Genomic DNA, 19178 nt, shown 5'->3' with positions numbered 1-19178 from the left:
GTGTAAGTTATGTTACAGAATCACGCCCTCATGATTCTCCAACGTATTTTACACTTTATTAAATGTTTTGATATTTCTGCTAAGCCTGTACTGGTCCGTTCATCTACATTTGTCATATATGGATCAAAAATTAAGAATGGAATGTAAAGTAATATTATTTTGACAAACACATCCCCTCACAAATGGCTTTACAGACACAGCCGATGAATAGGCCTTGGAGACAGGAGACTTGGTCACGTCACGATTTATTAAAAATTTTGAAGATGTTTATAAAAATCCGATCAGAAATTTGGAGAACAGCATTTAAAATAATATACAGGGCTTATACAGCTTTCAGTACAAAATATGATCAACAAATAGTCTAATTATAAGCAGCAGGTCTGTTTCACTGTATTTGGTCATATGACTTTCAGAACAGCAATTTTGGGACTTAACGCCCCCCTCCGGACTCCTTCCACAAAAAATCTGGATTCTACACACCCAAGCTCAATTTAGTTCTAGAAGATTAAAAACACCCGTACAATCTTATTCGCATTCTGTGCAGATCTCCCTTATTTTATGGTACAGCTTCCCAAATCCAGGACATGTGGCTTCTTCACCTCCCCTGAAATCTGCAAGTGGTTAAAGCAGTGCCCCAGAGCAAAGCTTATAGCCGAACCAGAATTGTGATCAACATACAAAGACCTTTCCGATCTCTGTTAAGTGTAATGTTAACTGTGAATAAAACCAAAATATTTGTTTTGTTGGAGAGATTTGTTTTCTACGTTAATACAGAGAAGAACCCCAACCGATTGTCTGAGGTAGTGAAAACTCCTTATAAAGTGCTGTGTGGTGTTGACCTCAACTCAGACAATTAACGGAAACCCTTTCTGCTCATCACTTTATAATACTTGAGCACTTACTCTCATCATGTTCGCTTAGCCTGGACGCACCGTATTACCAGTCAGTATCCCAGTTTAATCCCCACAGTGCGTGAAAGGGATATAACCATGACTGCTGGAGAGTGACTCCTCTGAGCTCACCGCGGTCCTGATAAAACTCCCTAGAAGATGCACTTTTCCTTAAAGGAGGTCAGTGAGTGCATTGCATGGCTGTAGCCTGAGCTCCAGTCTCTCATAAACACGGCACTCAGCTGCTCCTGCATGGTGTTCGTGGCATTGGCTGCGCAGGTCTGATTTACCACCAGTGCAGATCCTGCCGTACGGATGAAGTAGTCTCCAGACCAGTTGGAAGTACCTGAGTGGACAAATAGCTGCTGTCAGTAAACACATAAAACCACAACTGACCATTGCAGGTTAGTGTATTACGCATTTGACGTACAAAGCACTCTACAGAGACTGCCCTCACTCATAGTGCTAAATCTAAGGTTCAGTCTGCTTTGCTTATCCTACTTGATCTGGCAGCTGCCTTTGATAACGCAGATTACTCTCCTTACACAAGTTCTACACACAATGTCCTGATTTCAGCTTTATCCCTTCTCTTATGTAGCAAAAATAACTGCATATTCTCCAAGATCGCTCCCAGCACACGTCCGCACATATCTCCAGTAGCTCTCCATCATGTCTAGCATTGCCTACAAGGGGCAGCGGCTAACCCTCAAGACCTTCCACTGATTGGCTCCTCAATAAATCAGCTTTAACTTCTTGCCATGTCCCTAAATCTCCTGCTTAGAATGGATTCACCCCCTTGATCTCTACTGCTGTTTCCCTTGTACGCCCTTCCCCTATGGATTGCACTCTCACTTAATAGGTCAAGAACCAGCTCTCCTCAACCTTAAGTCCACACTAAAGACACCTCATGAATGAAGCTTTCCAACAATCAGAATCAGTCATAGATGGCAACTATTGTGGCCAAGCACAGTCATTTACTCCTCCACCTTTTGTCTCCGTAAATGTATCCCAACCAATTAGCATTAAAGCTCTCCGGAGCAGAGACTTCCTCTCCTATAGTTCCATTATATTTCCTTGCACTTGCATTGTTTCTTATAAAATGCTGTATAAACAGTGGCTCTATAGAAATAAACACCTATAAGGGATCCATGGCTAAAGCTGTCCAGAGCCGCAGCCCTTGTACATTAATGCGCTCACACTGATAATTATACCTATATACGCCACTCTGTCTGTCACCATGTACTTGTTGTGATTCACTCGGGCATATGGGATAGATTTCTGTTCTGCAGACACTGGTACCACAAAAATTTTCTGTAAGATAAGGAGAAAGGGTCAGAATGATAATAACGGGACTGTCCTGGGAAAGCTGGGACACAGAACCGCACTCGTTAAAACACAAGGTCAGGAACAAGGAAATATTATTATTATTATTAATAATAATACAATTAGATGTGTTCCTAACACCAAGTACAGTAATCAGTCACACAGAGACCTACCACTTCTATGTTGTAATGGGTCTTGTTGCTGTGCAGTCCATCGAGGGAGTTCAAGAAGGGGAACATATACGGTTTAGAATGTCCCCAGCAGCTGATCAACAGTCGGACAGTTACATGTCTCTCGTACACAGCTTTTCTCAGGCGACTGTCAATTTCTGGCCAGTACCTGGTAGACATTTAAGGGGAGAGGGGAATTGGAGAGAAAGTTAGTACATAAATAAAATAGGAAGCAGTCTTATATAGCAGACTGACTCATGTACATGCATTCAGGATATTTCTGTACTTAATATAAAGCCTGGACATACAAGCTTCATGTGGTTACTGTGCTAGTAAGTGTACAGAGACTACATTCACAATGTTATGACAAGATACTGTCAAACAGGTAATGGTTTGTAAACAAATATGTTGGTTTGCAAATATATCTTAAGCAATGCATTCTAGTCATAAAGAGGAAGAGAACCAAGGTGACTTTCCCTACGGACGCCTGTAAAATAACTTTATTTGCTTCAATGTTCCAATTAAAGGGGACATGCATTGTGTGGATTACCTCCTTGGTGTAGAGAATTCCTCGGTGGGGGTATAATCCATGACAGAGATATATACAAACTTCTTGGCATCGTCTATAATGCTGAGGATGGACTGGAGGTCATCTGTCCTGCCCTTAGCAGAGAGGGGTGGTGGGGAACTCTGATAAAGGGGGAAAAAAAAAGGACAAACCCACAAATGACAGCAATCTGAGCAATACAATGTTATGTATATATGCATATGTATGTTTATAAGATGTAGGAGAGTACAGGCTTTTCATACAGATACAATCTAAAGACTACATTGTGTTTAACTACATGTCTCTATAGGACAGAACCTGCAGTAATACTATAAAGCAGTGTTCCGCAAGCTTTTCTCACCCTCGGCACACCCAAGCCCTTCCCAGAATTCCACAGCACACCAAAAGCAAAAATATACAAAAAAAAAAAGCAGGAATTACCGCTTGCGAAAACGTCACACGTACGTGATACATTCATAAGTGTCACCCCGTAATATAATATTATTAATAATTATTATTATCTCTTTATTTCACTAAAATATTTTGCAAAGAAAACATATGGAATAAATGGTGAAATTATTTCCTAAAGTCAAGGTGATCCAGTTAACCATAGTATAACGCATGTCCCGCCATAAATCTTGTTTTTTCCCCTGTTGGAGGCATTGCGCCGTGGCACACTCAGCAACATCTTGTGACACAGCGGTGCGCCGTGGCACACTCAGCAACATCTTGTGACACAGCGGTGCGCCGTGGCACACTCAGCAGCATCTTGTGGCACACCGGTGCGCCGTGGCACACTCAGCAGCATCTTGTGGCACACCGGTGCGCCGTGGCACACTCAGCAACATCTTGTGGCACACCGGTGCGCCGTGGCACACTCAGCAACATCTTGTGGCACACCGGTGCGCCGTGGCACACTGGTTGAGGAGCACTGCTATAAATCACGAATAGTCCGTAGTTTAGAGACTGCAGCAGACTTTGAATGAATAGAGCTTGAGAATGAAGACAGGAGACCTGACTTGTAGAGCGACTGGACCACACAATCTATTCTAAAGCAACAAAAACTTCTAGGAATATAGACAAAGCAAAAGAAAAACCAAAAACAAACAAAAAGGTCACATAGTGCCGATTTAAGCTGCATGTGGGGACGATTATAAGAAACACTCACCGAGAGATAAACGAGAGACTGCGTGTTGTTCAGAGTCACTTCCATGGGAGTTTCTTTGTTGAAGATGGTGGAGAAGTTGTCTGGCCATGGAGAGGGAATAGTGGCATTGACTTCGCCCAGTGTCCAATATGCCTCAAAAATTTTCCCCAAGTCTTGAGCCAGGCAACTGCAGTTATAGACAGTGGATCCCAACTCCTTAACCTGTCAGTCAGATTTATAGAGAGACATAAATCAGCTCCAATTTCCCACTTGGAGGTACAAATAGACACATTTGGGCCACACAAATAGAACACAAAAGGCTCAACAGTGTGCTAGGCCGACGACTGCACATACACACTGGCCACTGGCAGATCATTATACAGGAACGATGAAGATCCAGTAAGAATTTATCCTCGTGTAAAGGGCCTCAGTAGGAAAAGCTGGGTAAACACAGCTCACTATAGGTTTGGCAAATAAACAGTTTGATCAGGCAAGCTGCAAAGTGGACCAAGAAACAGTAATAGATGAGGAGGGAAAGTGGAACGGGACCCAAATGCAGGAGAAAAGGGAGGGATAAATATATAAAATGCAGCTATCCCCTCCCCACAACCACAGGCTGTTAGCGGAAGCAATTTTGTGCCAGTTTGGTTTAAAGTCAAAGTTAATAAGACTACCTATCAAAAGGTTTTAAGAGTAAATTATACTCAGACAGTGGCTTTCATTCTATGCTACCTCCAGGTAAATACTGTACCTGTGTTAATGACCTCCAGTCCATGTTTGCACTACCAATATACAAGTGCTTGCCATCCACCACCCAAAATTTAGTGTGGAGGACACCGTCAGTCAGGTGCAGCATGTCTACAAACCTAATCTCCGCTCCTAGAATGACAGGAAGAACACAGGATGGTGGTGGGTCATCGGAGACAAAAATTCACAATGTTTAAAGAAAAATCTGTGGGATGGTTATTTAAATGGAATACAGAGGTCTTCAGCACAAGGCTAGGAAGGTTTAGTGCAGAAGCAAACTGCAGCAGAATTACAAGACGCAGCCTCGTGTCACAACACCTGGTATCCGGAGGTTCCCGGAGGATGCTGGGACCAAGGTACACGACAGCTCTAGAGCCAGAGGTTGCTTTAGCCTGGTGCAGCCAATTACACAGGGGCTGTATCAAATCAATTAAAACACACTAATCTCAAGGCTTACATTAGAGTGAGACTTCTTACCACTGTATCGGAGCGCTTCGAGATCATCGCTTTTCTTGGGAGATGCATCTTGGTTGACAGCTACTCTCAAGGTGACTCCGCGCTGCTTAAGTTTCAGCAATTCTTTCAGGACGGTTTCACCCTGTAAGAGAGATCAGTGGTTTCACATTTGTTTCTTTAAGTGACAGAAAGAGCAGAGCATTTAATAATGACAATTTTGATGCAAAGAATTTGAGGAAACCCCATGATAACTGGACCTTTAACTCCATATTCTATACTATTTTTTGTGTTCCCAATCCCTAAAAAGATGGTAAAAAGGGCATCCCAGATTCCCCGTCGTGCCAGGTCAAATGATTTTTACTTTAAATAGTCCATTTGGTCAGTGTTGATTCAGTTTTACATACATGTAAAAGTGACAGGAACTTGTGCATCCTCTTTCCCCAAAAATTCCACAAAGTATTTTTTTTGCCCCATTTTGCATAGTCTCGTCTTCACTATGTAAAATTAAAGGTAAAAGACGACAATGTTTTTGTTACCTGATTGGCTGAGGGATGCTTGGTGTGTGTGTCGTTGTTGGTCAGGGACCAGTAGAAAGATGCAATGTCCACGCTGCTCTTGGCCTGACTTAGAAGGTCCATCCAGGTCTCGTATACTGAGGGATTGGTTGTGGTGTTTGCAGGGTACACTAGTCCCTCGGGTATGCTCTCCACCAGAACGATGCTAGGAACACAGAGGACACACATTATTAATTCAATCAACAGAGATAAACGTTTCACTTGGTTCCTGTCACTTACAGGCAGATGCATCTAGAGCAACATAAATGAACTAAATAATCTATAAAGTCACGTCACATCTTTTCACCCTGATATTCTTTCCTATGCAATATATTCTCCAATTACACTGCCATCCTCTGCTTTCCTCGTCTTACATAACCTGTAGGCTGCCGACCATACCCCACCGGACTATCACTCAGTCTCCTGGGCCGCACCTCACCTCCCAGGATTTCCATGATCCATGTACAGCTAAATTAATCTAATTGAGAAGAGGGTTAAGAACCCTGAGCTGCCAATTAATGTGCGCACAGAATATATCACCACTATAATGAAGTAATTGCCACCACTTCAGAGAGATCGGATTTCTAATCAAATATTCTGCCTCTAGATTCAAATCAGCTTTAAAATTCCTTCAAAATAAAAAGATTTAAATTTGTATACTTGATTTTCAGGACAGCTCTGTCCCCAATGGTAATACAGAAGGTTGTGTATTACAGATTACAACATAGTGAAATCCTTATGAATAGCCTTACAAAGAGACAACAATCTAATTTACAGCATTAATAAGCACATCAAGAGAATAAATTATATACAGTCGTATTGCAAACCTAGAGGGACATGGAGATTAAACCCCATTCTTGTCATCCCATAGTGACAGTGCAACAAGTAAGTGCCACCAGTGGATGCAGGACAAAAAATAAATAATTAAAAACAAAACAAAATAAAAATCCCTCCTCTTTATTAACAGCAATCTCCGTCCCGTAGGATTCGGCTTCCTGTTTAGCAGAGCTATTGGACGTAAACGGATTTATGCTAGTTATTCACCTCCATGGTGTTGGCTGTTTGTATTCTGTAGATTGAGCAGCACGGTGGCTTAGTGGTTAGCACTTCTGCCTCACAGTACTGGGATCATAGGTTTGATTCCCGGCCATGGCCTTATCTATATGATCGCCCTGTGTTTGCGTGGGTTTCCTCCGGGTGCTCCAGTTTCCTTCCACACTCCAAAAACATACTTGTAGGATAATTGGCTGCTATCAAAAATTGACGTGTGTGTGTATGTGTGTATTTAGACTGTAAACTCCAATGGTGCAGGGACTGATGTGAGCGAGTTCTCTGTACAGCGCTGCGGAATTAGTCACGCTATATAAATAGCTGCTGGTGTTCATGAAGTCACTGGAAATACAGTGCAAGAGATACAACACACTGCAAAGTAAGAAAGGCTCAAAAGCCATCCATGTTAGGCATGTGCAGTAAATACCGGTCACTGGGAATGAAATAGATTTATAGGTTGAAAGAGCCACAGCTTCAATATCAATGGTCTCCCATTCAAAATGCTGGTAGCTGCGTTATGTGGAAACAGCAGAAGTAGAATAAAGGGATAATAAAGGGAGATTCCTACATTGTATGAACATTGTGCCAATATACATAGTACCCATTAGGCCTATGGGTACAGTGTACAGTATATTGGCTATAACTAGCTGTGAGGACAGAAGCTTCTCACTGACCAGGATGTATGAGACACTGACAGAATAAGAACTTCTACCACTCCATGGTATTGGTGTTAATGGTATAAGAGATATAAGGTAAATACTGATTTATGCAAATGTAAGATGAGCTACATATCATATCCATATTGTACAAGAAAGATATAGAAGAATATAACTAAATTTAAGGCAATCAAGCAAAGCCTACCTCATACTCAGTGATCACAGCAAGACATATAACACAGAATACAGTATGATATAACCATATAACCAGTGGAGACTGCTCTGGGAAAACCGAGAAATGAAACATTTTACTTCCTTTTCTTTTTTAACCTCATTTAATCTCAGAGAGGAGATAATATTTTCCCTCCATTCTCTACCTCACAGACTGGGAGGACTATAGACATATACATTTCATGTGCGCTTACAATTAGGCTCACATACGATGAATAATCCCACAGAGGACTCAGGGTAAATTTATCAAGCTGCGAGTTTCCAGCAGGATTGAAAATTGGAGATGTTGCCAATAGCAACCAATCAGATTCTAAATGATCATTTATTTAGTACATTCTACAAAGTGACAGCTAGAATCTGGTTGCTATAGGCAACATCTCCACTTTTCAAACCCGCAGCTTGATACAGTTACCCCACAGTGTTTGTCTAGTCAGTATTACTTCCCATGTATAATCTGTACTCTATAGAGACAAAGCTCTATTACAACTTTACCTCTAGAACCGCAGAGGTCTTCACATTACTGGCTGAACCATAGGATGGGATACCGCTAAATCCCAGAGGGAATGGGGCAAAAGGAACTGTTAAGATGAAGGGTCTTTAGTAGTGGTCAAAGTGGAAGTTTAAAAGTTGTGGTATAGAAAATAAGAATTGAATGGAATTTGATCGTTTAATAGTTTTCAATGAAAGCAGTAGTAGTGGCGGTACGGCATATCACTGTATACCAGCCCATGGCATATCACTGTATACCAGCCCATGGCATATCACTGTATACCAGCCCATGGCATATCACTGTATACCAGCCCATGGCATATCACTGTATACCAGCCCATGGCATATCACTGTATACCAGCCCATGGCATATCACCGTATACCAGCCCATGGCATATCACTGTATACCAGCCCATGGCATATCACTGTATACCAGCCCATGGCATACCACCGTATACCAGCCCATGGCATATCACTGTATACCAGCCCATGGCATACCACAGTATACCAGCCCACATTCACCACTGAAGCCCCAACACCTTTACTGTGAGACTATCAGATTACTCCAGCTTAGCCATGAAGGAGTCCACAGCCTCATCTTACACCTCTAGGACCAGAAGGTGCAGAGGTAAGAGCTGGGTACGTCCTCTGACGCATGCGAAACTCACAGGCCAGAGGCACAGTACACATACCCCTCATGGCCGAGGGACCAGGCCACGGACATCTGTCATTTCAACCCCGATGAGTGGTGAAGGAATATACCCAAAAATAAAAACCAAAAACACCCCTGTCCTGACCTCCTCATAGCAGGGCAAAAGAAATCTGAATCCCGAATCCTGGAGATGGGCAACGATACAGAGGCTTCAATCTACAAATAAACCCCACAAGTCGCTTGTGAGATCACTTACTTGCACGGATCACTACACGCGTTCTCCTGGCTGAGCACAGTCTCTGTCCTCACCCTGGAGCTCGTACACAACAGCGGTAGGAGGAGAAGCTGAGCGGCCAGAAGAAAGAACAGCACCGTGACCAGAACGGCGATGACCAGTGCACACCGGTAATACTGCAAGAGAAGGGGTATTATTACTACTCATCATACTCTGTAATGTTCAGTCCATATAGAAACTGTAGGCTGGACACAGACAAGTATTGTTCCACCGTATAGTCCACTTCTATACTTTGGAAACAGATCAGCGTCCTATATAATAATCCTATAAAGCTGGCAGAGGGAGAACTGATCTCTCTATAAGGTGCATGTTCTGGGATATACCTACCCTTATAGCATTGTCCTGTAGGCGCCCCAAGCCAATGACATGATCTTCTGGTTCCTCTGGGGAGGAAATCTGCAGCAAGAAGCAAGCACACAATATACAGTTATCCAAATAAGACATTATGAAGCTGGTGGAGAAAGGGTAGATAGTGGTTAAAAAAAATACACGACTCTATATGGGATAGTGCATCTACTACTGTAAAAACGAATATTACAAGTCACCAATAATAATAAAAAAAAAACAAGCACAAGGCTGGAGAGTGGTTATAAATGTCATGGAAATCCGAGGTGACTTCTAATATCTATGTGTTATCCCTTATAATACACAAGTGTTCCTAATGAAGGCAGATCTGAATCCGATACAGATATAATTACAGGAGTCTATACATATATTTGTATTGCTTGTGTATTATGGTTGCGTTAAGCTGGGTACACTCTACAGGCTTTTCATCCAATTATCGTGCCAATCATACGATAAACAACCGTTCGGCACGATACCGCATTAGTGTGTACGCTCCCACGATCCTGTTTTATTGTTCCAAAGCACATCGAATCATTTGATTTGATTAAATTAGTCTCTCTCTCTCTCTGTCTGTGTGTATATGTGTATGTCAGGGAATTTAGACTGTAAGCTCCAATGGGGCAGGGAGTGATGTGAGCGAGTTCTCTGTACGGCGCTGCGGAATCAGTGGCGCTATATAAATAAACGATGATGAAACTCACTAAAAATGACCATCAATGATGGAACGATGTCGGGCAACTGTGGGAGTGTGTACGGACTCATGAACAGCACTGTAGTCAGATCTCCATAGAACTAACAGAGTCACGATCTTCTCAGTAGATGGTTATGGTGGAGCACAGATCTGAAGGTAAATCGTGTAGGTGTGTACACATATATCTGCATGCTCATCGGGACGTTCAGTCGTTGGTAAAATTGTTACAGAAATGGCATCTGTAGTAATATTCTGTAGTGTGTACCCAGCTTTACCCAGGACATGCACACATTCAGAAGAGTTCTAGTAGAGGCAAGCATGCAGCCAGCATGGTTTGTGTACCCGTGAATACACAGTGCCGTGAGCAGTACACACGTAAACACACATAATATAAAGAGGAAGAGATCAAATACAAAAACTGGCAAATACTCACCGGCTTGTATACCACTTTGGGCTTCATCGCTTCACCAGCTCTATTACGTCACCAAGTCACAGTCCTGGAAGCACACAGAAGAATATATGGTCACTTGTTTCAGCTATTAAACTTTAGAGTCTGGTTCACACATATATTCTTGTATTTACAGCCAGATATGGTGAATTATAGAAAGTTACATGAACATTAAGCTGCAGCTCAGTTTCATACACACATTGTAACAGTGACAAATCTATCTAGCTTCACTACTGTATTAGATATCTGCTGTCATGTGCTTACAATGTGTTATGAAAAAGTTACATTAATGACATGTAAACATTGCCAGGGATCATGTAATATTTTGCTATATCAATGAATTTCAAGGACCCATATTAAAGGCTAGCACTGCATATCCAAGAGATCATTGTGGTTTACTAACGAGGAGACAAACTAGGTGGCAAGCAGCATCCAGCGGCATTGCAGAAGTTCCTGGTGGTCGGGCTGTGTAATCAGTTTCATAGAAGAAGCTCTGCATGTGACTAGTGACCACAATTCATTTGTGTTACCTTCAGCCTACAAAAGACTGGAATGGCCCAGGAAAATCTGCCAAGTTTGCACAAAAAACACCAAACAAAAGTACATTCGGCATCTGAAATATGTGTTTAGGGAACAGATGTGTTCATAGAAGAAAAAGAAAAAAAAAAAGTTTGTCATCTACAGTTGCGAAATGTTATATTATGTATACAGTACGGCAAAGTGTGGTATACAATGAGGAAATAGATATTCTATGTGCCTATAGAAAGAGAAGGAGTCTATAATGTAAAAATTAATCAATACTTAAATTCCTTTGCATTTAATGTTGCAGCCTGAAAAACAAGTCGCTACAAAGTCTCAAGAAATGATACCAAAATAACAAAGTCTTCTAGCGTTGATCTATCTCTGGGATAAAGATAGAAGTCGCTCTCTGCCACCATAAAATATTAATAAGATATGAACACAAACATACAACACAGGTATGGTGCTAGCGAGCACCATAAACTAAATGACCAAATATGAAAGCTTATAGCTAAAACGTAAGTACACAAAAGAGAAGTCTTGTCCACAAAGACTTCTTAAATGTCAATTCGTTCGTTTGCAAAAGAATGTTCAGTCTTTTTGGCGATTGTCTCAATTGCCAAAGTAGAGACTCCTCCCTTGTAGATTCACGTTGTGACATGAAAGACTTAAAAGACAACAACTTAGTGCAACCCTGTAGATGTTCCAAAAAACATATGAACTACTCAAATAGGAGAAATAAATACAAATTTCCCACTTTGGCAATTGAGACAATCACCAAAGAGACTGTGAACATCTGTGGAGAGCGATGATTTAGAAGAATGCTGGAAAGAAAAAGGAGATTATCGTTTTTTGAGATGATATGAATGTTTACCACTGGAGTCTTGTAAGTGCATTTCTATGGGGGCGGAAGACGGAGGGGACCTTTTGCTTCATTTTGGGAAATGGGGTATTTATTTCTCCTATTTGAGTATGTTTTTTGGAACATCTACAGGGTTTCACTATGATTCACAACGTGAATCTACCAGGGAGGAGTCTTTACTTTGGCAAACAGGCAGCTTTACAAAACAAAAGTAATAAAAAGAGTTCTTATCTTGATGTCCCGTATTTCTTCTGCGTTTCTTCACCACTTATGTGTAGTTTCTTCAAAAGATAAACTACTTATGAGTAGTTGAAGAAACAGAATAAAATTTTCTTATCTTGGTGTCACTGTATACCCGACACATTTCTCTACCACATCAGTGGAGAAACTACATAAGTATTCACTTCTGAAGAGCTACCACTTATGTGCAGTTCTGAAGATATTAATTTTAAAGGAGCATTTATCTTTTATTAATGTATTAAAGTATTATTTGCTGAAGCTTGCGTTGCCTTCTGTTTGATGTTGCGACCTTAAAGCATGCAATCCCACAGATATTTTTTTGCTTTAAATACCAAGTAAAGTGCCTATTAAAACACACATCTTATTTTTCTTAGCTATCCTCCTAAAAATCATTATCTCCTTTTCAAAAGCTCTCTGGTTTGCAAACAAACATGGCTGCCAGCTACAGTCAGTCTGCTACATGGCCGCAGTCTCACAGCTCTCATGTCATGTGATGGCAGAGAGAGTGTGTGTGTGTGGGGGGTGTCACATTGTTTAGAGGAGCATTACAAAGCCTCTATGCTCACTATATAATGTGCAATGTGACTGTGGTTGCCATGGTAGTCCAGAACCATATATCATCAATAGGAACCTGAAGAGGAGGTAGAAAGGGGGGGGGGGTCCAGGGCAAAAAAATGGTAAATACCAACATTCTTCTCATAGCTATAGTGATTTATGCTTAAAAAAAAAAAAAAAAAGAGTTTTACTGTGATTGATGCTTTAAATCTGTGAAAAAACTATTCCAAAGAAATTTAGATTATTTTTGGCTTGCCATTGTGCCCTCTTTATTCACAAACCTCCTTTTCCAATGACTAAGAATACTCCAGACAGTTGTATTATGCTCGGACACATGTCGGACTATCATTTTTGCAATATATATATATATATTTTTTTTATGTAATTATTAGTGTCAGGGTGTGACTTGAGGTTTGCAGCAGTTGTGGTAGGGCGACACATTTCTTAGTCATAAACCGCTGTGTACCATTCTGTAACAAGGAAGCAGTGGTAGTCATAGAGTCAGCAGATTAGTCAGCACTTGTCTTGCTGGTTCAGTCACATTGTGACTGATGTTTCCCAATATACAAATTTCCCAATTCAAAATCAGCTTGTTGGTCAAGTTCAGCAGACAGCATATATGTTACCATGAAGACTCCCACATGCACAGAGGTCAGCTTTTCAGAAATGTCATTAAAGGTTTTTTGTAAACCTTCCCTATAGAAGCAGCATATTGCCAGTGCTCATGTTATGCTGGGCTGTAGCTTAGTTTAAAGAGCCAAGACTAAAACCTCATTCCTTCTCCTACATAGACTATCCCAGATGCACTGTATTATGATCACGCCCAGTGGTTGGAGAATGTATAAATTAAATTGTATTATATCCAGTGATTAGTCATATTGGGAATGTGTCGCTTGTAAGAGAGAGTATGCGAAATGCGCTTCAATGTTCACCTCGCTGTGTTTTATTATAATAGATCAGTGTTGGCTAACCTGTGACACTCCAGGTGTTGTGAAACTACAAGTCCCAGCATACCCTTCCAGCAAAAAAATATATTGGCAAAGCATGCTGGGATTTGTAGTTTCACAACACCTGGAGTGTCACAGGTTAGCCAACACTGTAATAGATCCTTAATTTCTAACTACTGAGGTCTTGGATCAGCGGCTCTACCCCTGGTAATTTTATCAACCAGGACGTGAACCGCATAGGGTAGCATACTATTCTGATTATATTATCACAGCGTGGGCTACTGAAAATGATATAGATTATATTGTGTCAGCATTATAGTGTTCTACTAAGAAAGAGAAAAGCCCTCTATTCAGGGTATTAAGACATTTTAGGCAGCATTTGCTTAGAGCGCTCCAAACCTGGACCACTGTACACACAACAGCAGCTCCTCTCTCTTTCATTCATTAACCAGTAGCATTCTGAGATTTAATATTGTATTATCTTTATTGCATGAAGTCATAAGCAGCCACTTCTGCATTCAATAAAATAAGACATCATAGGAGATTATATAATCTTTATTGAAAGATAAATAACCTTACTACTAGGATCCAATAAACAGTTATTGTGGTTATCAGCCCACCACAACAATACAAGTAACACAGCCAGGCAGGGCAGCAGGTGCTGCCATTTTTAAGCACATGTATTGCTGTCACTATGGTTTTAAAATATTTTGCTACTTGTGGCACTTTGGCCAATTAGGGAACATTTTTTAACTTATCTAATAAAGTATTATGTTTTAATCAGTATTATTTCAATCAATGAGTGCCTCTAGTTTCCATGATTTCCCTTCCATGCTCTTTGTCAAATTTCCACCTGCCGAACAGCAAACTATGAGCAACTTACTAATGTTTGTAAGAAGGATGTTGCTGAACAGCTGTTCCCAATTGAAGCTAACAATACCAGTTGTACCAAGAGGAATGGGCACAAACTTTAAATCAACTCTGCACCCTCAGTAACAACATAAAGAGGAGACACTGGGGCTGGATAATAATAGTAGTGAACAGATACCATACACAAGCCCACCAGAATGTTTACATTAGAACCGATCTGGATACTGATAAGATTGGCTGGACAAATACTGGGAGCGAAGAGTTAAAGAATTACATTATTTTGTTTTTGACACTTTCAATCAACAAATCAAATGTCACATACTAATTGGATATGGTATGAAGCAGCTCTCCATGCAAATATCAAATAAATACAGCATGCACTACAAGAAGAGAGCTTTGGGTAGATTTTATTTTTTTGCACACGAGCATTTTGCTGTTCCTACCCCGCATTCAGCGAAGATCACTCAATCCGCACAGCTCGCCCATCAAAACATCACAAAATGGCATTAGTGCTGCAGAGCCACAATTTAACAAATACCTCTCTGTGTCAGACATACAATTCCAGACAGACCACCAAAGTCTGCTACTATCCCTGGAAATAAAGGAATAGATGGCAACAGGGCCATTCACTGCCAATGGCTGCTCTGGTGTTGGTGATGCTTCTACAGTAACCACAACACACTTTCCCCACCAACAGCTACGGCCGTTATTCCACTTCCTTATGTATCAATTGCTCCCCACACCTCTTAGATTGTAAGCTCATATGAGCAGGGCCGTCCTGATCTTCTGTTTCAAGTCACTGTATGATATCTGCATCATGATCGCCTCAATGTACAGCGCTACATAGTATGTTAGCGCTTAAGAAATAAAGGATAAAATAATAATTCACTCAAGATCATACATAATGCTAGAAAACACTGCTTTAGTGGTAGAGCGGTGAGGGCACGAGCTTCCAGCATAAATAATAAACAGTCTGATGCTGTAAATAATCAGTTATTTGGAAGGCTGAAAGGCTGTTGGTCTTTAGAAGCAGAGATAATTTGACTGACTTAGTAATAACACATTTATTTTAATTGCATGCATGGCATCATTATAATGACAAAAAGGGTTATATTTGCAGGATACCCAATGACATGTTTTACTGAACAGACAAATAAGACGTAGTTCCCCGTTAAGTGCACCCATCACCTGCATGCAGTATAGGTAGTAATTACGTAGGCTGAACCAATCTGCCCTCTGTTCTCCTTAAAACGTCATCAATGGGATTATCCAAGGTGAATAGATACTTTCAGGGCACCACATAAATGGATGTAGTTGTATATGGACAAACAATTATCCAGCCTTCTAAAGCACTACATCTTTTCATATATCTATCAATCAGTCCCGCAAATGACAGTTCAGAATTTGCAAAACCCAAAACAATTACAAAATCCCTGAGAAGGAAGTCAAGTGATAAGAGCTGTCAAACTGCACCTCTGTGTCAGTTCAGCATATATAGAGATATACCTCTTTTACACGGACAGCTGGGACATAAACATTTATGCATCTTACGAGAGTATGAAGTCTATATACTCTGCATGTATCAATTTGAAAAATAATATATTGGATATATAGACCAAGGGATCATATACAGGGTAGTGGCTCACCTGTGCTTTAACCAGCTTCAAATGCACTCATGCCTAATGTTTATTGTGTGATCTTAGCTGGAAAAAAATCAGTTGTTTTATAGCTCACAACTTGTGATGAGCATTTAAAATGCTCTGTGTGACAGAGTCTGCAGAAATATGATGGAATTCAGATAGCACCTTCAACAAGAACTTAAGACACTGGTCTAAAACACAGCTGCAGAAATCACTCAAGTGATTAAAGTATTTGTATGAAATTATCTTTGTATTATTCTAATAAATGATTTAAGTTGGAGTGATCGTACACGGAGCTTTAAAGAACCCATGTTACACTACACTTAAAGTGGACCCAGTAACGTCTACACAACATGACAGCCTCTACTGATTGTCCACATTAAGCACCACACTACACAATGTCACTGGGCACATGACATACATTTAAACCCCCCATCTTCCCTTAACATGGACTTCATGATACTACAAGTTTGCTGTAGTTTACTATCTGTACACACAGATCATGAGACATTCATTCATCATAAAGAAACACAACTGTGGTCAGTAACGTAGCTGTGAAAACAAAATGGTTTAGAAACCTGGGACAATTAGAACAGATTATCAGCATAAGGCGTGATATACTAACTAAAAACTTGCAAAAGAAACATAAAAAAAAGATTATACTGATACAGCAATACATGGAAAAATCTGATGCATAGTTTTACGTGTTGTACAAAGCAGATCTTTTTGTGCACTGTCAACATTTAGGCATCAATTTGCATCATTTCAAAGAGCAACTAGTGTATTTAAGCAAACAGACAGTAAGACAACAGGAAATTGCCACTAGCACACTATAACATATGAAAAGGAATTATTTGACGCCAAAGACATACATACCCAGTACACACAAGGAAGTGCTCTTGTCTACAATCATCTGTACAATAAGAAGCAGCTGACTGAACCTGCCTTGTATGCACACGAAGAGGAGGGAGTAGGAGGAGCAGCTTGGTTTTCTAAGCTAGTCATGTTTATACAGGCTAGCGTTAGGCAATCTTTACTGCAGTATGCTACCCAGACCTGCCAACGTGACCCATGTGCAAAGTAGGATAATGTACTGTTCCCTTTTTCCCACACTTATTATCCAGTTACAATGGCCTAGTCTGAATTAATTAGTGTTAAAGGTATTTCTTAATATCAATAACCTAAATCAGAGCAGATTTTTGCAATTAGAAAAAGGAGATGCAGAACATTATCATAGTGTGGAAATGGACAAGGTGGGACAGTCTGCATACGCCCTGTCTCTGTTAAAGCAGCAATCCCACATAACACTTTTTTTTATTTTATTTAAATAGCAACTTAAGTACTTTTTAAGCATGAATCTGATTTTTTGTTATCTCCTTTTCAAAAGCTCTCCAGGAAGGCATAAAGTATGGCTGCCAGTTACACACACACAGACTCACAGTTCTCAGTATGTTATGTTAGGATTTTACAGTACACAGAGCAGATGGTCACAGTGGGGCATCCCAAAGTCTCTCTACTTACTATATATTATGTTCCAGGTGATTGTGGTTGCCATGATAGTTACATGACACTAATTCTATATCATTAATAGCAGCCTGAAGTAACAAACCAAGAAAAAAGGTAAATACCAATAATTTTTATAGCCTGCCAGTGATTTATGTTAAAAAAAAAAAAAAAAACAACCCTTGTTTTTTTGTGGAATTGCTACTTTAAATACCACTCATTGGGGGGAATTCAATTCCCCCAAAGTACCTCCGCGCTAAAACTATTAGCGTTATTACGGTAATAGTGCGCGTAATTACCGTTATTATAGTAGTTCTAACACCGGCTTGCGAGCAGAAAGCCGGGTTAATATTGCTGTAATAACGGTAATATCTATAACGCGGCGGTACTTCGAGGGGAATTTAATTCCCCCCTAAGTAGCTAGTTAGAAAATGTACCATAATTTGTGCACTGTAAAGTGAAAGACAGTTAGGATCATTAACTCACCAATAGATATGCAGATGAACAGTGCATTTAGTTTAGTGAAAATATTACTATTTACAGGCATTAAGTTACATGCGCAAGTTCGGCTATAGAGAAGAGCGGGCGATTAACAGAACCATTTTTAGACTGAATAACCAGTGGCGTTTGAGACTGCGAGGCCACAATGTTAATGAATATGCCACCGGGCTAATCAGCCTGGGTGGCAGCGAGGGTTTACGGCTTGGTTGTAGGACCGAGCCGGGACCAGGTGGCAGAGATGGTGGGAACACAACGGTCACCCGGTCAAACAGGTACCGGTTCTGGCGTAAATTAAAACTTGTGTATTATAAGGAATAATATACTTTCTACATTAAATTATAGATATTATAAAAGTCACTGCATCATTGAGCATGTTATGGCTACTGAAAGTCTTGATAACGTCTAATATCATTATAATCTCCAGTTGTATGTATGTATGTATTATCTCACATTTAGTATAGGTTGGTGCTACACCAATAAATGTGAGATCATACATACAACTGGAGATTATAAGAATGGACTGGACAGTGACACTGCTTAAGTATAAACAAAAGCAGAAGCTAGACCTCTAAAGATGTCTGCACAGCATCCTCAGCTGTTGTAGAACTACAAGTCCCAGCATGCCCTACCATAGTCTATGTGTACACAGCCCTGTGGCTGGGGGAGTACGGACCATATAAACAACCCGGCCAGCAGGCTTACGTGAGCACACACCCGGATAGGGGCGGGAACAAGCTGGAGATGAAGATGGCGCTGGCCCGTCCAGCAGGAATCCCCTGCACGTTGGATGACGTCTGCAGACTACAACTCCCGGCACTCTCTGCGGCAGCGGGCCCGCGTGACGTGGTGA

The 19178-nt window shown here is 40.7% G+C and overlaps 1 protein-coding gene across 4 annotated transcripts; it reads right to left on the bottom strand.

Moving 5' to 3' along the window:
• Window positions 1–228: 228 nt before the first annotated feature.
• Window positions 229–19138, bottom strand: PLD3 (phospholipase D family member 3). Of its 4 annotated transcripts, none has more exons than XM_075187056.1 (12): window positions 19043–19138; window positions 10677–10740; window positions 9535–9603; window positions 9169–9323; window positions 5817–6000; window positions 5302–5422; window positions 4829–4956; window positions 4099–4299; window positions 2934–3073; window positions 2387–2552; window positions 2102–2201; window positions 229–1236 (listed from the first exon to the last, which is right to left on the bottom strand). In XM_075187056.1, the coding sequence occupies exons 2-12, from the start codon at window positions 10701–10703 to the stop codon at window positions 1043–1045; spliced, it is 1485 nt and encodes a 494-aa protein (XP_075043157.1). In that variant the 5' UTR covers window positions 10704–10740; window positions 19043–19138; the 3' UTR covers window positions 229–1042. The 4 variants fall into 4 exon arrangements, with proteins under 4 accessions (XP_075043157.1, XP_075043158.1, XP_075043159.1 ...); XM_075187057.1 differs by having other exon boundaries at window positions 19031–19110; XM_075187058.1 differs by lacking the exon at window positions 19043–19138 and adding an exon at window positions 18958–18976.
• Between the last annotated feature and the right edge of the window lie 40 nt (window positions 19139–19178).

This window comes from Mixophyes fleayi, chromosome 9, assembly GCF_038048845.1.
Source record: "Mixophyes fleayi isolate aMixFle1 chromosome 9, aMixFle1.hap1, whole genome shotgun sequence".
Lineage (NCBI taxonomy): Eukaryota > Metazoa > Chordata > Amphibia > Anura > Limnodynastidae > Mixophyes > Mixophyes fleayi.
The sequence above is the reverse complement of the archived record's forward strand: the minus strand, read 5'-3'. Positions and strand labels throughout refer to the sequence as shown.